This window comes from Quercus robur, chromosome 12, assembly GCF_932294415.1.
Source record: "Quercus robur chromosome 12, dhQueRobu3.1, whole genome shotgun sequence".
NCBI lineage: Eukaryota > Viridiplantae > Streptophyta > Magnoliopsida > Fagales > Fagaceae > Quercus > Quercus robur.
In genome coordinates this window covers 19621977-19643263 of record NC_065545.1, presented here as the reverse complement: position 1 = coordinate 19643263, position 21287 = coordinate 19621977, and the positions used below count along the sequence as shown (strand labels likewise).

The window sequence follows — 21287 nt, the reverse complement described above, 5'->3', positions numbered from 1 at the left end:
AGGACGGAGATTTGTACATCTCATTCAAATAATAAAGATAGAGCAGGCATAAAGTTGTGAAATAAAGCAACATTGACGGATAAAACCCTCAAAGGGCAATTGTTCAATACACAAAATTAATGACGGATTGTTCTCAAATATATAAAATAAAAAATAAAAATAAAAAAACGATCTACTCTTTAGGGTCGGCATCTTGAACATTCTTTGCTTGAGCTGACTCTCCGTCACCTTGAGCTGCTTCCTCAGCAAAAAGGTCATCTATATTCTCTGAGGCGACGGGCATAGCAGACGTCTGGGCTTGATCGTCAACGTTTATCATGGACACGTCCAAGGCAGGGTAGGCTTTCTTAAATTGACGGAGCGCATCATCAAAACCTTGCAGGAATGAGTCTCCCAGCTCAGCCAATAAGGCGTCGGAGTTACGGTATTCTCGGACCGCTACCTCCTTAGCTTGACGGAACTTTTCCTTCAGGTCTTGGATCTCCTTATCTTTGACCTCCAAGGCTTTCCTCGCCTCATTCATCTTCTGCTTGAGCTCCTTCCTCACCTGCTCTGAAACCTCAAACTTTTTCTCCATAATGGACTTCCATTTATTAAGTTGACCCAGCTCATCCCCCGTTTGCTCTGCCGTTGCTCGCACACGATCCAAAGCCGTCTCAAGGTTGATGCACCGATCCATAAGCCCCTTCATCATAATCATGGACTGAAACAAAAAGTTAGAGGGGTTAGATAAAAACAAAGTGGAATGGACGGATATAAGCTGATGGACAAGGGTTACCTGTGCAATTGCAAAAAGCCCCGTCTCCCTCATTGCCTCAGTGGAGTGGTTGCTTAAATCCTCGTAGTCTTCCGACGTGATGATAGATGAGAGTTTCTCTAGGGCATATTTGGAGTCGTCACGGAGGAGGGGAGGTGGCTTCTCCTGGCTAGTGGACGGGGCCTTCATAAAACCCTTTCCAAACCCATGCTTTGCTGGGGTGACCGTCTTCGCACCCTCAGCCATCAACCCTACGACAGGCTCCAATGGGACTTTTTGTTGTTTAAAGGGACGGTCCCTTTTGGACGGTTGCTGCTTCCTTTTAATGGACGGAATCGTCCCCTTAGGAGCCACATCGCCGGACTCCTTTCTCTTTGCAACCTGTGTTTTAATCAACGCCCTCCTCTTGGCATCATCCATCTCTGAAAATAAGGATGGATGAAGTTATTAACTAAAAAAAAAAAGTCATTAATGCAAAATAAGGCTGACGGACTTACATCTGTGAATTTTTGCGTTATATTTGACGGCTTCCAGCATGGGTTTAGGACCGTCACAATACCAGTGGATGGTGTCTGGATTTACTAACTTCGCCCAAGTCCTTTCCTCTGACTTGGTTTTTGAAAAATTCTTCTCAATAAAACTAAACTCCTCAATACTAACTTGTGGACGCCGTCTAACTGCAAAAGAAATGGACGGTTAAAAGAGATGGAGAAATTATAATTGAACGAATATAAAAAGAATCTACAAATTAGGACGGATGCTTATTGGACGGATTTAATACTCCCCAGGTTATGTCAACGGGCATATATTCCGTCTCCCCTAGACGACCCATCCACTCATCACTTTCTAAGAAGAAATAACGACTCTTCTAGTCTCTATTTGAGTCGGGTGTTTCAAATATGACCTTTAACAATGGACTCCTACTAACAAAACTATACATCCCCCTTAACCTGTCTATTTCATCTGGACGGTAGCAATGAAGGAATTCACACACCGTCAGCCTCCTAGCACCGTTTGTCATAGCACCATAAAGAATCTCCATTGCTATGAAGACCCTCCAGGCATTCGGGGATATCTGGGTGACGGACAGACCCAAATACTTTAAAAGCTCTCTATGCAGGGTACTTAGTGGAAACCTAAGTCCCGCCTTCAGCATATGTTCATACACTCTGACACCTTCTACCCCCTTATAATAACATTTCTTTGATATGCAGGGTAGACGGATTGGAATGTTATCTGGAATTTGAAAATTAGCCCTAAATGTGTTGAAGTGTTTCTCCTTGATGACGGATGTGAATTTATGCACCGTCCACTCTGGTAGCATGATGAACTCCCTAAGTCCATCAGCACCAACGACGGATCTCAATGGTTGATCCTCACCGTCATCAGAAATATCTTCTGATTCAGCCATCTCCATATCCTCATTTGTTGAGGACGAGGAAGAGGTGGATGGAATCCTCTCTTTGCCTGGACTCTCTTGGTCTTTATGACCAAACGGGTATACTTCCTCGTAATCCGCCCCGTCACGAACGACTAGCTGATTACTTGACGCACTAGACATTGCCTGCACGTGACGACAAAACCTAAGACTGACGGATCTAGAAGTGATGACGGGTGTGTAAAAAAGGTCTAAGAAAATAAAATATACATTTGCAGGACTCATGAAAAGAAAATACTCACCAAGTCTGAATAAGTGAAGGTTGACGGTTGTATCGATGACGGGTATAGCTATTTGATGGATCACTGTCTGACAAGGTTGACGATGGCGCTCTGACAATATGTTTTAGTTGAAAAGTGGAGAAATGAAAGAGGAGGAGTGTGATATATATATGAAATGCACGGAAGACGAAGCGACGCTTTGATCCGGGGGGAAATCCAATCAAAAAGCGACACGTGTCATACCTTATAATTGCTTGACAACCTGTCAACAATGATCGCAGTCCGCATCGTCCTCTTTAAGAATCGTCAACCCCAAGATCCTTAAACTGTCAACCCCAAGAATAGTGAACCGTCACCCTATTGGTCCGTCCATTCAAGCATGACAAACCATAGGGTGAAGGGGGCAACTGAAGGGGTAAAAATTTGCATGACGAACCTTCGTTATGTTGGGCCTGACGGATCCTAGCCCATGGGCCGACAGTGGGTAAGCCCAAGGCATAGCGGAAACCCTGACTTGAAATACTTGCTACACACGCTTGAATCCTCGTAGAATCCCAAAGGAAATAGGAATCCTAGCACAAGAAGAATTCCGGAAGAGACGCGCGTTAATGAAGACCTTCTCTACAAGGAAAAGTCTTGTCCATCACGTTTGGGATTATTCAAGAGGATTCCTATAAGGAAAAGACTTCTACATCAAGTAAGAGAGGCCAACCTTCTACTACTATAAAAGCCCCAATACCCTCACAAATCAAGGTACGCATAATTTACCCCTCTCTAGCACTATAGAGTGGAGAATAGTTCTAACTTGACTTTCGGAGGGTATTTGGCCAGCACCACACCAGTGCTCTCTGTTAGGTCACTTCTTTCTTCTTACAGGTCGCTATTTCAAGCATGCGAGGATCGTGTAGCTCACTGGTGATTTTTACGGCATCATCAATATACCCAACCCAATTACGCCCACCCCAAACCCACCCATTTGTCACCCATAAACAAAATGGGTAGGTTGCCCCCCTCTACCCATTTTTGTTCATCAAAAAAAAAAAAAAAAAAAATTGTCCAAACATCCGTATTGTATAATTTAACCACCAACTATCAATTAAGGCAGATGCAATGCCCCTAAGGGATATATCCGTACACTCACAATTCGATGGGTAGCACATGTTCATACATACACTAGATAGAAAGCACAAGTTCAAACATCCACATTTGGTTTGGTAGTATAATTACTAAACTATTTGCCACTTCTTTTTTTCATAAATACATATATTTCACCTAGTAACAATAGGTAATGTCAACAATTATAAAAAATATTATATCCCGACTTTTTGCTAAGAATTTTTATTATTGTATTATTTAAAGTATAGCACATGCCCATACATCCACATATTTTGAGAATCAAATATAATGTATTATTAATATATATATATATATATATATATATATTTGTCCCCTCTTTTTTCTTAAATTTTGGTGAAGAGAAAATAATGTATAAAGAGTGATGCCTACGCAAATTAGAAATGTACATGCATAGCAGCATCTGAATTATCTATGTTGATCTTATTGTCAAGAATATGTTCCTATTAACAATAACCAAAAATTAAACATTAATTAATTTCACTAATTTGTAGAATTGTATTCTCTAAAAAGAAAAGAATGTGTCGCAACAACTATGATATTTTTTAGTGTTTTCAATTTTGTATAGGAATCGGCCAAGTGTATGTTTGTTGTTCTTTACCATTAGGTTAAGGCCTTTATAGGTGGCTTCATATTTGATTGAATTTTTGCATTTCAAAGGACTCAAAATAAACACTTTCTAAAAAAATAACAATAAAAATCTTGTTTTGTCGAAACCAAACAATGGTGGTCCATAGAAAATTTTAATGGGGTGTAATTGAAAGCCATAATACCGTGCCTCATTTGGTTGTGGCCATGGAAAAGATTGGGCATGGGATGGTTCATCTTGGCCGTGAAATTGGATGGCCAAGTTTGGTTGTGGGTGGCTCATTTTGGCGATAGGTGGTCAATTCTTCGTCATTGGGGGCTAATCTAGGCTGTGGGTTGGCAAACTTGGCTATATTGGGTGGGCGATCTAGGACGTTGAGTGGTTGATCATGATTGTAAATGGCTGATATTGACTGTTTGATATATTTATGATTAAAATTGAATAAAGAAATAGAATAGAGAACAAAATAAAAGGATCAAATGCAAATGGATTTGAAAAATAGGCTAGTTAAAATAGAAAAAAATAAATAAATAAATAAAGAGTTTTATTAACTGCAAATTAGTTAATTTGTAAAGAGTCTCATGTGACTGTGCTCTAAAGGCATTAAACCGCAATGAACAACAATGAACATCCAAATGGTATTTGATATCTAAAATCTAGTTTCCTTGGAAAGCATTCATTAATTTTTTTTTTTTTGGATTGCCCTACTTTTATTGCACTTCCCACCATTCATGGTTTTATTGTTTTATCTAAGGTCCATATTTTAATTAGTTTTTTTATTATAAAAGAATCAGTATTTTAATTTATTTAAAAATTATGCAATTTGGGTCCAATAGCTGCCATTTCGCAATCCTAGATTGCGCACACTGCACACATGGTCAAATCACTTTCCCATCCTCAGCCTGCATTTCACATACGTTTATTTGTTTATTTTATTTTATTTTTAATTTTTTATAAACGCACGTTTATTTGCTTTAGACTTATGTGCCGGCAGTGACCTTTCTTGCTGGCTAATAATGGCTATTTTTCTCTCTGCCAAGTAGAGTTGCCTGGCAAGCTAAGAAGCACGGGGTGTGGATTTGGATACAGATGCGGTTGCGGTGCGACGATTCGATAATTTTTTTTAAAGTTAAGATATGGGTGTGTTGGGATATATTTATTAATAAATTATTTAAAATATTTTTATTTATATTTTTTTATATATTATTAAGCATATATTTTCATATAATAGTAAACATATATCAATTTAAGAGTAATAGTAAATAATAAAGTGAATACTGAATACATAAGTACATAATCATTCTATGAAGTGAGCTTGGATCAGTGAGCTTGAGGAGAGATGGAGGGATTGATTCGTGGGTTTGAGAGAGAGAGAGAGAGAGAGAGAGAGAGAGAGAGAGAGAGAGAGAGAGAGAGAGAGAGAGAGAGAGAGAGAGAGAGAGAGAGAGAGAGAGAGAGAGAGAGAGAGAGAGAGAGAGAGAGAGAGAGAGAGAGAGATGCGTTTTAGGGTTTTTTTTTTTATTTTTTTAAATAGAGTGAAATTGTGTCTTTTATCGTGTGTTTTAACTTCTTCTTTTTTAAACATGTGTTTCGTCCCAAATCGGACCGATTTGGGGCTATTTCGGCCCATTTCGACCTAAATTGAAAATCACAAAAAAAAAAAAAAAGAAGAAGAAGAAGAAGAAGAAAAAGAAGAGAGAGACTCGCAATAGACGCACATGCAACCACGTCGACGGCCACACACAGCATCCGTACGAGCTGTTCGGTGCAAATTAGCCACTCTTAGAGGCGCACCTGTGCTTCCTAACTGGCATGTCCCAGCTGCAGCTATAAATAACTGAAACTCCACAAAGTTTAAATAGAAAAGAAAGTCTAGGGATAACTTTTTTTGTTAATTTTTTTGTCACAGTGGTCTATTGTAAGTGATGGAGAAAAAATTGTAAATCTATGTCAAAATGATTATCCATTGTCATAAAAGTTGTGACAAATGATGTGGTCCTAGAAGAACCGTAGAGAAACCACCAAGAAGGAAATAGAAACACCAAACCCTAGCAATAAAACCCCATCATAGCACAACACAAGCAACTCAACTATACACACAAACCAAACCCTACACTTCTACCCTTTCGGGTTAAGGCAGTGAAACTATGAGTTGAAAATATTATTCGTTTCAAAATTGCATGGATGCATCTCTAATTCTTTGTTGTCGGTGTAAGTTATGGATATTCTATCTTTTATTATATTGATTTGTCAACTTTAGCCATGCATATATCACATACAGAAAAATTTATAGCAATCACAAGTAACATTGAGTGATTTCAAGTTCTTGAAATAAATTGATCCATTATTTCACTTTCATTTGCCAGTTCCTTAAGAAGGATATATCCGTATCTTTAAAAACAATGTAAGAAAAAACCAATGAGCCACCAACTTAAATATATTGGGGGTTTAGAAGCATCCAAAGCAAATTGCTTAGCAAAAAAATCCGACTTAAACATCCTTAATTTGTTATTAACACATCACTAAAAATACTTGAGATCATGTCATTGTCTATATCACACAAAACACATGTTTGCAAATTCCAAGGCATATAACAAAGAAGAATAAGTCTAGAGTCACACAATTTTTCCTAGCAAATGAAAGTAATGTTGCTCTATTTATAATATCATGTCAGTAATTATGAAAAAAATTGTAAAAGGTACTCAAAAATATACAAATTAATTATGAAGTTAAGTTTGTAATTATATTCCAACTTCATAATTACAAGAACTGTAAGTTCGTAACTTCATCTCAAATGTTTTTGAATGAACAAAAAAAAAAGGTGTCATGAAAAGTCTAATAAAATTAAAAGACAACATACTTTGAATCTATTTAGCTTTGTTAAGAAAAACCCAAAGCCAAGCAAAGCACTGCAGCAACAGCTCACATTATAGAACAACCTTTAGTGTTATCATCACTAAAATAGTGGAAGACGGAGTTGCCAACTGGTGCATCCCTAGTATAGCAAGAACCATACGGAGGCAATGGTGGCGCCACCCTTGGTTTTTGCATCATTGGCCTATACTGATGATCATAATAAGCCGCTGGTGGAGGCGGAGGTGGCAGTGGCCTTGCATACATCCCTTGTTGATGGTGATATCCTTGATACCCATATGGTGGTCTCGCTGGTGGTGGCATTGTTGGATACCCATATGGTGGTCTCGCTGGTGGTGGCATTGCTGGATACCCATATGGTGGTCTCGCTGGTGGTGGCATTGCTGGATACCCATATGGTGGTCTCGCTGGTGGTGGCATTGTTGGATACCCATATGGTGGCCTTGCCGGTGGTGGCCTTGGTAGACCATAGCCATACCCTTTGGTTGCACCACGTAGAGGAGTGCCTCTAGTCTCTCTCCTGCCATTCACATGGTGATGGTGTAGAGGAGTACCTCTAGTCTCTCTTTGGTCATTCACATTGTGATGGTGTTGATGATGCCCATTTGGTCCATGGTCGTGCCTAGGCTTTGTTTTATGATTATTATGATGAGCATATTCACAATTTTCATCATGCAAATCATCACTATCATCTTCGTCGTCGTCGTCATCATCAAAATTAGAATCAGAATCAGCAATATGATTATTATGTATCTCAGTGAATAAGTGGTTAAGTTTCTCTTGTGCAACTGGGGGGTCCTTTTCATAGGACAAAAGCTCTGCCTTTCTTCCAATCTTTTTTATTGCCTCTACAACTTTGGTTGGTTCTATGTTACCAGTAACTTTAACCAGCCCTTGCTTTACATCAATATAGATAGAACTCACTCCTAAGTCACCATAAAAAATGAGAACAATATTATTATAAGTAAAAATAAAATATAAACTAGTTAAAGAATTATTTCATAGAAAATTGAATATATACCATAGACCTTTTGCAACTTTTTTCTCAGTTTCCCAGGACATGCTTTGCAACAATTAATATTCACTTTCAGCACACAAGCCTGCAAATAAAATCAAACATCACTCAAATAACAAATTACTGAAGTTTAAAAAAGATAAATGAATAGTATAGGGTATTTCTGTAACAAAATGGACGAGTATATATATATATACCGAACCAACAGGGCGGTTGGCTTCCATTGAAAAGAACTTCAAGATATGCCTCAAAAACCCTAACAGAGAGATTGATTGGTGAGAAAGAGAATTGTTTTGTAGATGACAAAGAAAAAGTTCAGCAAAGAGAAATGTCTTCGCTGAATATAAATTTAGAGAGATATGCACAATCTATTACCCAAATGGAAAGATTTTTTGGAAACCTAAACGGAAATATTTGTCATTAATAAAAAGCAAAGCCAGAAATTTTCAAAGATTGAACCACACTCTGGTCCTGGCTTTATTATTTCTCATGAGGAATTCAAGCATATAGTAGATTGTAATTATTAATATACCAATAACAATAATAGCACTTCATTAGTACTAACTATTATCATCTTTAAGACTAATAGTCATATCTGGCCCACAATAGGTGAGTGTTTGTAAATAGATTTTTTTATTGTTATTTTTGGTAATTAATTTGTTTTATTATTTGTTACAATTAATAAAAACGTAAAATGGGGAGAAGGATAAGCTAAGCTACCATAATTTTTTCATCCACTATTTTGAATTACTATTTTTTTTTATAAAAAATAAAAATACATGTATTAGTCTTAGGGTCATTAAAACACATTGACCTCCTTAGAAAGGGCTAGGGAGACCTTTTTATCCTTCACTGATTATAGTGTGTTAGTTTAACACAATGACCATAGTACCCCATTCAAAAAATTGTCTCGATATATAGCTTCATATCAAAAGTAAGGGTATACGATAGTCTTCTTAACTCAACAGTTTCACTCCCTACTTTGACATGCTACTAACGGAACCCTAGTTGGAACATAAACACACGTACAAGAATATAATCTTTCTTCTCTCACAGCCACTCATCCAACCACATCAATCACAAGAAACCCCATCCATTGTAGGCATGCAAAACATTTTAGACAACAAAAACGCAAAAATAGATTGAAATTTGGCTACTATGAAACAGACCCACATACGAAATTGAAGAATTTAATCATTTTTGTTTTGGAGGATGAATTTTTCTTTGTAAATATATAGAACAAAAAACCAATTTGCGATTAAAAAAAACAATATTGTTTTCCTTGTAAAAACTGAACTTTGTAATACGTAGCAATAGTACATGCAGTTATGAAAAAAAAAAAAAAAAAAAAAAAAAAAAAAAGAAAAGAGAATAATGAAAAAAAAAAAAAAAATTGCACCTTCTTGGCTGGGATTGATCCGAGAAAACTTTGTTAGAGAGAAATCTGCAAGAAAGAAAAATTAGAAGAGACATGAAAATGGGTTTTGCGAAAGACAAAGAAAGGTACTCATATTCATATATATATATAAATATATAGAGAGAGAGAGAGAGATATCAGATATGCACAATATCATGTCAATATATTCTCGGAATGGAAATGATTTTTGGAGGAACAAAAATGGAAATAATTGCTAATAATAAGCAAAACCAAACGTTTTTGTGCGCACAGGTTAAGGAATTAAGTTAAGGGGAAAAAATGGGGCTTAATGAAGGAAGAAATTAAATTTATAGTGTACACACCCTATGTATGCGTAATTTTGGTTCATTTCTGTCAAAATTTTGGGCATAAAGGGCTTAATGTTTTTGGGTAATTTTGGGCATATAAATCACACCCTATATATTTACGCATTTTAATAAATTTTATTAAAAAAAAAAAAGGCAACAACAAACGACAACATCGAAAGAGAAGATGTACAAAACATTTTTATTTGGGTGTGGTGTACAAGTAGAGCAAGTTTGTTGTCTCTCTACGCTCTCTGCAAAGCACGAAGCTGCTTGTGAATATTTTTGTTTTCAGGGGCAGCAGGGGAACACGCCGTTCCCCCTTAGCCGCCGTTTTCTTTTTCATTTTTTTTTAATAACAGTTTCACTTTTTTTAATTACGAAATATAAAAAATAAAAGCTTAAAACTGCATTGTTTTAGTTAGTAAGCCGGAAAAGCTAATAGAATCTTAACAGAATACTTAATTGATAAAAATTGAAACTTAAAATATTGAAATGACAAAATTAAAATTTAGAGGACTAAAATGACAAAAATTAAAACTTAAAGGGTCAGTTTTTGATTTATATATATTGATGAGGATAAAATAAGTGGACAAGGGTGATGGGACACTTTTTGCCGTCAGCATTTCTAAAGAGCTGACGGCGATATGATGTGAAGGAACTCTACTTTGCCGTCAACATTTCTAAATAACTGACGGCGATATGGTGTGAAGGAACTCCACGTAGAGTACCATAAAGCTGGGCATCTTGAAGCTGACGGTGCTGAATCTGACGGAAGAACATAGACTGACGGCGTCAGTCATTGAATGCTTGATCACCACGTTTGCGTGTATAAGTAAATAACTTGCTCCCCACGCTTCATGAAACCTAAGGACTCTTATATGGAGAGAATCTCGCAAAATACGCTCAAGGAGACTCCTATAAGGAAAAGACTTCTACTCCAAGGAAAAGGAGGCAAGCCCTACTACTATAAAAACCATACTCCCTCACAAACCAAGGTACGCATAATTGACCCTCTCTAACACTCTAGAGCAGTGAGAATAATTCTGACTTAACCTTCGGAGGATGTTTGGCCGGTACCACATCTGCTAGGTCCTTTCTTTTCATTGTGCAGGTGCCATTTGTAGTGCGCGAGGACTGTGCGGCTTACTGGTGGTATTTTCGGCATCATCATATATATATATATATATATATATTAAAATAATCTAACTTTTATTTATATATTTTGAACTAAAATAACTTTTAATATTTTGTAATAAATTTAACATAAAAATTATAAAAAATTATAATTTTTTTGATAAACTTTATATAAATAAATTATCCAAAATAACATTCTAAAAAAAAATTATCCAAAATAAGCTGCTGAGAGAGAGCTTTGCCCCATGCATTACCGTCTAACACAATAGGCGCCGTCTACCCCTTTCTATTTCCCTTTACCTTAGTCCGAGCCTCGATTTTAATTGCATAGTCAATATCAGAATATTGGCTATAAACAAGTGCTTTCAATTTTAGATTGATGGGTTTTAATGGACTGGATCCAATATCGTAACACAAAATCACCTAAAAAAAAATGTAATACTTGTCATTAATCACCTGAAAATCCTGAACCCTCTTGCCCAAATCAAAGTACCAATTAAGGTGGAATAGAATCTAAAAACCAAAATGGATAATTAGAAAATAAACCTCAAATAAATCAATGTGAAAATTTATTATGAGCTGCACCGTCCACAGCAGCCTGTTCCTCTCTTGCGCTGCCTTCATCAGCTCCAACACACCATCCCATAGCGGTGGCGTGCCCTCACTCGCCTTTCCAGTCACCGCCATTCAGATTCTTCTTAGTTCTTCCTGGTGGTTTTTTTTTTGTTTTTTTATTTATTTATTTATTTTTTTTTAAAGAAGAAATGAGAAGGAGAAGGTTTTTTGAGAAAAGAAAAGAAAGGAAAGGGAACTGATTATGGCGCGTATTTAGGATTTTCAGTTTGTTGACTAAATATATATAATTGGAATAAGACTTTTTTGTCTATTTTTTATTATTTTCAAAATGATCCTTTGATGTCCTTCAAAATATAAATTATGCGGAAAAAAAAAGTATTTGACACTTGGTTAAATGAAAATTTAGAATAAAATAGTCAATTAAAAAAAAAGTCTTATCTACCTTCATACTACACATTTATTTAGTAGTATTATATATATTAAAAATAAATTTCAAGCAGGCTCATAATGCGAGCATGAGACTAGTTTTCAACTTGGTTTCGACGTATTATAATACCACCACTACAAAAGGTTGATTTTTTTTTTTTTTTTTTTTTTAAGAGGGTCCAAACCCTTGAAAAAAAGTATGAAAAATTCGTGAAAAATATTATTTCAAGGGTCCTGATGACCCTTGATGACTCTTGAAAACAAACACTAGTGAAAAAGACATTTTGATAGCTTCATGACCTTTTTTTTTTTTTTTTTTTTTTTTTTTTTTTTTTTTTTTTTTTTTTGAAACTATAGCTTCATGACCCTTAAAACAAGTGTTTTATCATAATATTATATGTTTACATATATAATGAGTTCCAGTTAACTCAATTGGTAAAATTTTTTATCATCGAATAAGAAATCAATATAAGAAAAGATTTGTCATAAATTTGAAGAATTTGCTTCTCATTTTTTTTTTTTTTTTGAGGAAAATTTGCTTGAAACAAAAACTTTACAGAACTAATATTGAACTATATTGAATTCAATTATCATAAAAAAGAAATGCATCTAATTTCCAGTTTAGGATTGTTGTAAAAATGTATGGTTTTATTATAAAAATTTTAGCTGTAAAGAACTTAAACTGAAAAGCCGTTAAACGTTTCGTGTTTTGAACTTGTTACATTCATATGATAATCAAATTGATTAATAGCTTTTAAAAATGAGAGTAACACAACAGAACATTCTAAAACTGTCTGTTATTTTATTTTATTTTATAAATATTTAGTTTTCTACTCTAAGTTGTCTTACATACATTTCACAGTTTCTATGAAAAACATAAATATATCTTATAAGAAATTTAGGGTAATTAAAATTTTCAAACATCTAGTTTTTCAAATCCAGCAATAAAAACTTGTGATATAAATTATTACTAGCTGTGATCTTAGGAAGTAAGAAGTGACTACTGAATTTATTAGGACATCCATCCATCTTATTGACAACTTCTGCAAGGGCAAAACTGCAGCTAAGTTCTGCGCCTTCTACAAATAACCCCAGAAAATTATTCCAATTACTATTGAGAATTCTGGTGACCACTCCAAAGTACATTTGATGACTAACATAAACCTTTCTATAGAGAGGCCAAACAGATTGCATAAATTAAATCACATAAAAATGAGAGATTAAGGACATCATCTTGGTTATCTTTCCCCTGCATTTGCAGATGTTGGAATTCAACCCTGTACAATGAGCATTTCAGTGGAAAAACAGAAATCTGTGTTTACGACACCCTGTTGAAAAAAAAATGTTAATTTACACAGCAAGTTCTTCATTTTTATTTTTTCTTGTGGAAAGTATCAAACAATATTAACACTCTAGTAAGATCCCTCCGAATATGTAGAACTCCTACTATAGCTCCAACACCAATCTATTCCTAAGAATGGGCTACTTTGAAACTATATTCCTCTCCAACCTCAATAAAATGTAATTAAAAAATGATAGCCTTCCATGCTCTGAGAAGATCAACGAGTCTGATAGATGAAAGAAATCAATTGCTATGGCTGTATTGCTTGGCTTGAGTCCAGACACCAACATTTATAGTTTGGTCTTGAAATTTCATATAGCTCATCTGGGCTCATCTGCTCAAGTTCCTTAGCTCTTAAAGAATCAAATTTGCTGGTAACGTTTTGGGATTTGTAGGCATCAGTTGATATCTCACTAGCATCATTCGGATGATCTTGGGCACGCATTCTCTTGTACAATCTCATTGCAGACACACTATCTATATATGGATCATGAAAGCTTGTCTGGATATTGTACCTGAAAAATCAAAACATTGTGATCCTAAAATATTAACTAAAACACTCACAAAGTTCTACTTTTTCAAGCAAATAATAGTATCAATTCTATGTAAAGTGCATCATGGAGATCCCTAAACCAAATCATGGGTTCCTTATGAAGATTGATATCATTCACATATAAATCAACTATGCTCGATGAAGATTAAGTTGAATGAGTCAAGATTGATGTTTACCACAAGAAACATATTTCAGAGAGATAAAGACTCTTTCTTCATCCTTTCTTGAAGTCCCTTGTAATCTTCCAGATAAGACTATTTTTGTTCTTTCTACTTTGTATGGGGACAAATATGTTTAGAATAAAAATAAAAATAAAAAAACAATTCCCAACAACAACATCAGCATTATGATAGCAACATCAAGTGTTCCGTGGGGCAAATATGCCAAAATTGTGGTTCCATTATATAACTAATATGAACATGTTTTAAGATATCAAGAATGCAATACAAGCACAACACTAGTACAAGAAGTACAAAATTAAGTGTTATGACCAAGCTTCTTCAGATAAAAACCATTGAAAACCAAAGAGATTATTTAGAAAACCAAGGAAAACTCAAGATCATTATCAATAAAACAACTGAGAAGAACTTGCCCTAGATATTTTTGGGTGAGGTACTTGAGTGAGTGGCAAACCAGATTTGTTTTCATCAATGGAGGGTACTTTGCCGTATCCCTGCATTAAAAGAAACAAAATGGTAACCATCAAAAACAAACTTTAATCTCCAATAAAAATCTGCTAAGTGAAAGTATAGCGTAATGTGTTCCAACTTTCCAAAACTTGGAAGTTTGATTCAGAAACTTTGATCTTCATGCAAAGCTTTTAAGTCTAAATTAAATATATGCTAGTAAAACTACTTAGCTTCTCCAAAAATTTACAATGATTGAGGCCCAGCACTTCTAGTTTTGGCTGAACTAAGAAAAAAGAAGTGGACTATCTGGCCCCTATGATATTGACCAAAAAAGAGTGATACCATTAATTTCAGAGAAACTTTGGGGCAAGCTAGAAATTATGGATGATATTTAAGAAGGGAAGGGGGTAGAAGTATAATATTTATATACTATTATCAATCTTTAATCTTATATAGAGTTAAGATGTGTTGAAAGCAAATGAAGATTTTTTTTTAAGGATAATTTTCTATGTTTTCCATTACAATTGAAGGTAAAAATCCAGTCTTTGCTGCAAAACTTCAGTTCCATTAAGATAATGCAAATGTTGTTAATATTTTGAAATCCTATGACAAATTGATAATACTGTGACAACAAAAAAGAGACTCATTAAAGGTTATAAGAAAAAAAAATAGACTCAATCGGAATACACTTTAAAGAAATAAAATGATTTTTTTTTTTAAACAGACAATTAAATTGTCGGAGTAAAGGATCGTCAACAAGGGCGTTCTAGGGTGTTGTAGATTCTTATCCAAGACTTGTATCATTTGATGATGCCATGTGAATCGCTAGAAACGTGTGAAGTGTATGGCTAACTCAATAACGAAAGTCCCATATCAACTACTTGATATGGTGTAGCAGATAAGTAGTCCACTAAGTTGCCAGTTGCATATGCTGATCCTGAAGCAGAATATATGATATGACATAATAGTTTCATTCAATTATAACTGCAATCTTGTACATTTCTCAAGATGAAATTTTAAGATGCACTTGCTTCATAAACTAAGTCTGGCATCTAGAAAGAGTTTCTAATACCTCAGCAGGTTATCAGGATAAGTCATTCTTAAGCAATCCAAATCATGCTCCAATGCATGCCCCACAAGAAGCCTAGCCTTTCCACCCTGCATCCTTGCCCTCACAATAGATTCTCCATTGTACAGAATTTGCAAAATTTTTTCTTGAACTAACTTTAGTGGCATGGCATCTCTTAGATGCTCTTCAGTTAACCCAGTTATTTCGAATCTGAAAATATTTATGGTGACATGTGAATTATAAGTGGGCCAATTCGTGATAATTCTTCTAAAGAAATCAAGGATGATATAGAGCATACAAATACCTGTAATTAGTGACAGGAATTTGAGGACGCACATATGTGTGGAAAATCACATTCTCATCTTCATCAATTAGACACACTAAAGCACAAAGGTCCAACGTTCCATCATCTCCACCTCCAACCATTTCACAATCTATGGCAATTGCTCCAGGACCTCTGCCATTGTGGCTTACAACAATTGGGTTTGAATATGGCAATTTCATGGTTCCCTGAAACAGTTCAACACAAAGTATATGACCATTTGAGTTTGCATGTCTAGATACAATTGCTGCTGAGTGTCTTTGATTGATCAATTGATTAAAGGAAAAGAGCATTTAGAAGTACCAGAAGATTATAAACTTTTAAATTTTGTACGGTGCTTGAAGTTCACACTCATCAACTTACTATAGGACTAGGTGCAGGTAGTTGGCAACTTCTCTTATGCTCACCGAGAGAAATGGGGCTATCAAAAACTTTCAAGCAAAGATTACAGCCTTGTTCAGAGAAGACCCTTGAACAACTTTCTTTTGGCAATGGACCTAAATGATACAGAACATATGAGATAAGCAACTTAGGAGATAAACCCATACAAACATCCAATACTCTGGATCAGAATGCATATGAAATAATATCTCACCAATAACATGCTCCCTCAGTGATTCAAAAGATTTACAGTGCTTCAGACACACCCCGCATCTAGGCTGATGAACTGAGTGGTATGAGACCTTCATGTGCTCAACAAGATGCTCCTTTTTGTTATACTGCTTGAAGCAGGCAGAACATTTGTGCCTGTAAACAAGTGTTTCAAAAATCCTTCAATCATATGGAGCCAAGTCAATATATTACATAACCAACAGACAAAATCAACCTCACAGCAATATCCTTCACTTGTTAACATCAATTTGTACAGTTTGTCAAGACATGTTACTTGTTCAAATTTGAGACATTATAACACAAGACATGAGAAGACAGAAGACTGAATAGTATTTTGAATAGTATCCATGCAGGGGAGTACTGCAATGCAAGAAAAAAGAATCAAAGGATCTGGCCTCCAATAAGCCATTTTTCCACAAAATACGATCAAACAACAGGAACCTCATTTTCCATCTTCAACTAGTGTTAAAGTGCCTCTTCAAAATTTGGGGTAGGTCCCCTACCAACCCGCCTCCCAGAAACACAAAAGTCCTTGTGCATTGAGTGTGACTTTCTTACAACCATTTTAACAAGTTTGGAAGTGCTAGCTGGATAACCCCTCAAAAACATATGCACAGAAATACAAAATGTGAAATCTGAAATCAGCCACCATCAAATCGGCAGATAAATGAAAATTTTAAAACAACCAAAAACTCCTGATAGTTGTAAAGCCCTCACAATCTCAGTTTTCCTATTTATATGCAAGAACTATGGAATTTCATGATATTTGAATAAGAGAATGTTTGGTCCAAAGAGGGGCTAACTTAATTATAGCAACATATGATATTGTTAGGGGGAGAGTTCCATTGAGATTTGGTTTACTTTAAAACATTACATCATGTAAATTTATTTTTACTTTTTCAAATAAAGCAACGCATAACAATATAAAATAAATATATTAGATGTAGACTTGTAGTGATTTAATGAGATTCTCTAAGCAAGTTGAAAATATTCCAAGTTCTAAAATACTACTCTACCTCGGTGTGCTAAATACAGCAAGGACAGGCTCTAAGGCAGCAGCAACAGTAGGAAAAAGGAAAACAAACCAAGCACAAAAGGGAGGGCCAATAGAATTATAAAATTTTAAGAATAGCTCACTTCTATATTCCTCACCTTTAATAAAGATTCTAAAACCTACAATTGATAATTATAACAATATTGAAATATAGTTTGGTAAGTCATACACTTGCTTGCATTAACCCTGACCCTTCTCAACTACCCTGACCCCTTGCAATCAAAAGACATTCCTTAAAGTATACACCAGCACATTACTGAACATGGATACACATTAAACAAAACAGTACATGAATATTCAAGCAAGAGCAAAAGAACCATCAAAATTAAATTTTGCTTCTTTTTTTTTGGGGGGGAGGGAGGAGGATTTTCTCAGCAACCAAACATAGCTAGGAACCGTATAACAGTTAAGAAATTACTATAAATAAATAGATACAAACATAACAGTGTTCCCCAATGGAAAAACCAAGGCAACTTTTGTTTTCAAAATATTGTTTAAATCTAAAACCCAAATTTCCCCCAAACATACCCATTTGATTCGCATGGAATTAACTGCCTCAAAGCCTCACAAACTGCATAAACGAAGACAGGGAGAGAATTGGAAGCTACTTGCAAAATACTAATAAAATAAAAATAAAAAAAACTCTAAATTTCCAATTACTTTTCCAGCTCTTTCTCAGTAACCAAACATACCCATTTGAACACATGCAATAACCTGCCTCAAAACTACACAAATTGCATAAAAGGAGAGAGAACCCACTTGCAAAATACTAATCAACAAATTGATAAAACCCATACACAATCAAAGAAACTTCAGAACTCAAAGCTCACATTTTTATTTTCTCCACCTTTCTCAAGAACCAAACATACCCATTTGAAAACATGCAATAGACTGCCTTAAAACTTGCACAAATTGCATACAATTAGTGTTAGAGAAAGTGTAAGAGATAGAGAGAGAAAATGGGACCTGGTGGTTAGTTGCTTCGAAAAGTCTGATTCTGCTTCAAAGGCCATAGAGATGAAAGAAAGCTCTCAAACGAACTTCCTGGATTGAAGAATCTGAAAATGGCGGGAATTTGATAAAAATGAGTAGGCAATGTTCTTGAAGAAGGTCAAGCTGGATATTCTATCAGAGCACAGATATGTCAGATTAGTCACTCATACTCATTAGTCACAGCAAAATTAGGGTTATATATATAATATAAGGGTAATTCTAGTGTACCCCTCTCTTTTATTTGTTGGGGTACGGTACCATTAGTAAGCAACTTACTATATCCAGTTACTAAAACATTATATTTGATAGTACCATCTTTATATTGTATAATACTAACATCACATGTAACTGTACTTTTGTCACATTTGGTAGTTCCCTTATTTTTTCTCAGATTTGATAGTACCATCCTCACATTGTGTAGTACCAACATCACAAATGACTGTACTTTTGTCACATTCGGTGGTTCCCTTTTTTTTCTCACATTTGATAGTACTGTTCTCACATTGCGTAGTACCAACATCACATGTAACTGTACTTTTGTCACATTCGGTGGTTCCTTTATTTTTTTTCTCACATTTGATGGTACAATCCTCACATTGTGCAGTACCAACATCACATGTGACTGTATTTTTGTCATATTCAATGGTTCCCTTATTTTTTTTCTCACATTTTATGGTATCATCCTCACATTGCGCAGTATCAACATCACATGTGATTGTACTTTTGTCACATTCAATGGTTCCCTTATTTTTTTCTCACATTTTATGGTATCATCCTCACATTACACAGTACCAATATCACATGTGACTGTACTTTTGTCACATTCGGTGGTTCCCTTATTTTTTTTCCCTCACATTTTATGGTACCAGCCTCACATTGCACAGTACTAACATCACATGTGACTGTACTTTTGTCACATTCGATGGTTCCCTTTTTTTTTTCTCATATTTTATGGTATCATTCTCACATTGCGTAGTACCAACATCACATGTGACTGTACTTTTGTCACATTCGGTGGTTCCTTTTTTTTTCTCACATTTTATGGTACCAACCTCACATTGCGTAGTACCAATATCACATGTGACTGTACTTTTGTCACATTCAATGGTTCCCTTATTTTTTTTCTCACATTTTATGGTACTAGCCTCACATTGCATGGTACCAACATTACATGTGACTGTACTTTTGTCACATTTGATGATTCCTTTTTTTTCCTCACATTTTATGATACTATTCTCACATTGTGCAGTGCCAACATCACATGTGACTATACTTTTGTCACATTCGGTGATTCCCTTATTTTTTCTCACATTTTATGTTACCAGCCTCACATTACATAGTACCAACATCACATGTGACTGTACTTTTGTCATATTCGATAGTTTCTTTATTTTTTTCTCACATTTTATGGTACCATCCTCACATTGCGTAGTACCAACATCACCTGTGACTATATTTTCGTCACATTCGGTAGTTCCCTTATTTTTTTTCTCACATTTTATAGTACCAACCTCACATTGCGTAGTACCAACATCACATATGACTGTACTTTTGTCACATTCAATGGTTCCTTTATTTTTTTTTCTCACATTTTATGGTACCATCTTCACATTGTGCAGTATCAACATCACCTGTGACTATATTTTGTCACATTCGGTGGTTCCCTTATTTTTTTTCTCACATTTTATAGTACCAGCCTCACATTGCGTAGTAACAACATCACATGTGACTGAATATTTATCACATTCAGTTGTTCCCTTGTTTTTTTTCCTCACATTTTATGGTACCAGTCTCATATTACTTAGTACCAACATCACATGTGACTGTACTTTTGTCATATTCGATGGTTCCCTTATTTTTTTCTCACATTTTATGGTACCATCCCCACATTGCGCAATACCAACATCACATGTAACTGTATTTTTATCACATTTAGTGGTTTCTTCATTTTTTTTTTCCTCACATTTGATTGTACTATCTTCACATTGTGCAACACCAACACCATATGTCACTGCACTTTTATCACATTCCCTGATAGTCTTATTTTCTCTCACATTTAATGGTACTATATTTACATTGAGTAATACCACCATCATGTGTGGCTGCACTTTCATATAATAAAAAATTTTCAGTCTCTACTCTCAATTTCTGAATCTTTGACTTTCTTCTTCTCTCTCTCGGTTTTTCTATAGTCTACACTTCTCTCCAATTTCGTCTCTCAAATTCTTCTCGTCCAAACCATCCACAAAAACCTATCTAGAGTGACGATTACTAAACAAAACCCTAAGCAAGACCCACAAAAGAAGAAACAGATCCCTAAGCCATGAACGGTTCCTCACCAACTCTAGCGAGGGAATTGTTCTCGCCAAACAAAAGAAATCCATTGTTTATTTGCTGTCCTGCGTTCCCTCTCTCTCTCTCTCTCTCTCTCTCTCTCTCTCTCTCTCTCTCTCTCTCTCTCTCTCTCTCTCTCGACTATGTTTTCTTTCCTCTCTCTTCGACTTTGATCCATTTTCAGAAAAGACCTCACCATTAATTGATCTCATCAGTGCAGGGAAAGGGGTTTTACACGGCAACGATTGAAACCCATTTTCAGATATGATAGAGTTGGTTTGAAATTTCCCCAAATTTTTTTGATTTGTGCTTCATTTTTTCACCAAAATTGCTTGATGATGGCATTTGTGAGGTTTGTTCATTCCAAGTTGACTTTTTTTGGTTTCCTCTATTCTGTTACAAGAATTTGATAAAGTTCGCATTTTTATTGATTTTTTGTGAGGATTTGTGTTTGTTTGTGGTTTGGTTTTGATGGGCATTTATCATTTTG

The 21287-nt window shown here is 35.3% G+C and overlaps 2 protein-coding genes across 5 annotated transcripts; both read right to left on the bottom strand.

Moving 5' to 3' along the window:
• Positions 1 to 7061: 7061 nt before the first annotated feature.
• On the bottom strand, positions 7062 to 11574 carry LOC126708248 (heavy metal-associated isoprenylated plant protein 42-like). Its single transcript, XM_050408051.1, has 4 exons — positions 11473 to 11574; positions 11344 to 11400; positions 8035 to 8113; positions 7062 to 7939 (listed from the first exon to the last, which is right to left on the bottom strand). Exons 1-4 carry the CDS (start codon positions 11572 to 11574, stop codon positions 7062 to 7064), a joined length of 1116 nt encoding a protein of 371 aa, XP_050264008.1.
• A 1628-nt stretch (positions 11575 to 13202) lies between these two features.
• LOC126709534 (uncharacterized) lies at positions 13203 to 18652 on the bottom strand. Of its 4 annotated transcripts, XM_050409822.1 has the most exons (8): positions 18437 to 18651; positions 17999 to 18041; positions 16400 to 16551; positions 16168 to 16301; positions 15787 to 15992; positions 15486 to 15692; positions 14377 to 14457; positions 13203 to 13746 (listed from the first exon to the last, which is right to left on the bottom strand). In XM_050409822.1, the coding sequence occupies exons 3-8, from the start codon at positions 16491 to 16493 to the stop codon at positions 13482 to 13484; spliced, it is 987 nt and encodes a 328-aa protein (XP_050265779.1). In that variant the 5' UTR covers positions 16494 to 16551; positions 17999 to 18041; positions 18437 to 18651; the 3' UTR covers positions 13203 to 13481. The 4 variants fall into 4 exon arrangements, with proteins under 4 accessions (XP_050265779.1, XP_050265777.1, XP_050265778.1 ...); XM_050409820.1 differs by lacking the exon at positions 17999 to 18041; XM_050409821.1 differs by lacking the exons at positions 14377 to 14457; positions 17999 to 18041 and having other exon boundaries at positions 18437 to 18652.
• Between the last annotated feature and the right edge of the window lie 2635 nt (positions 18653 to 21287).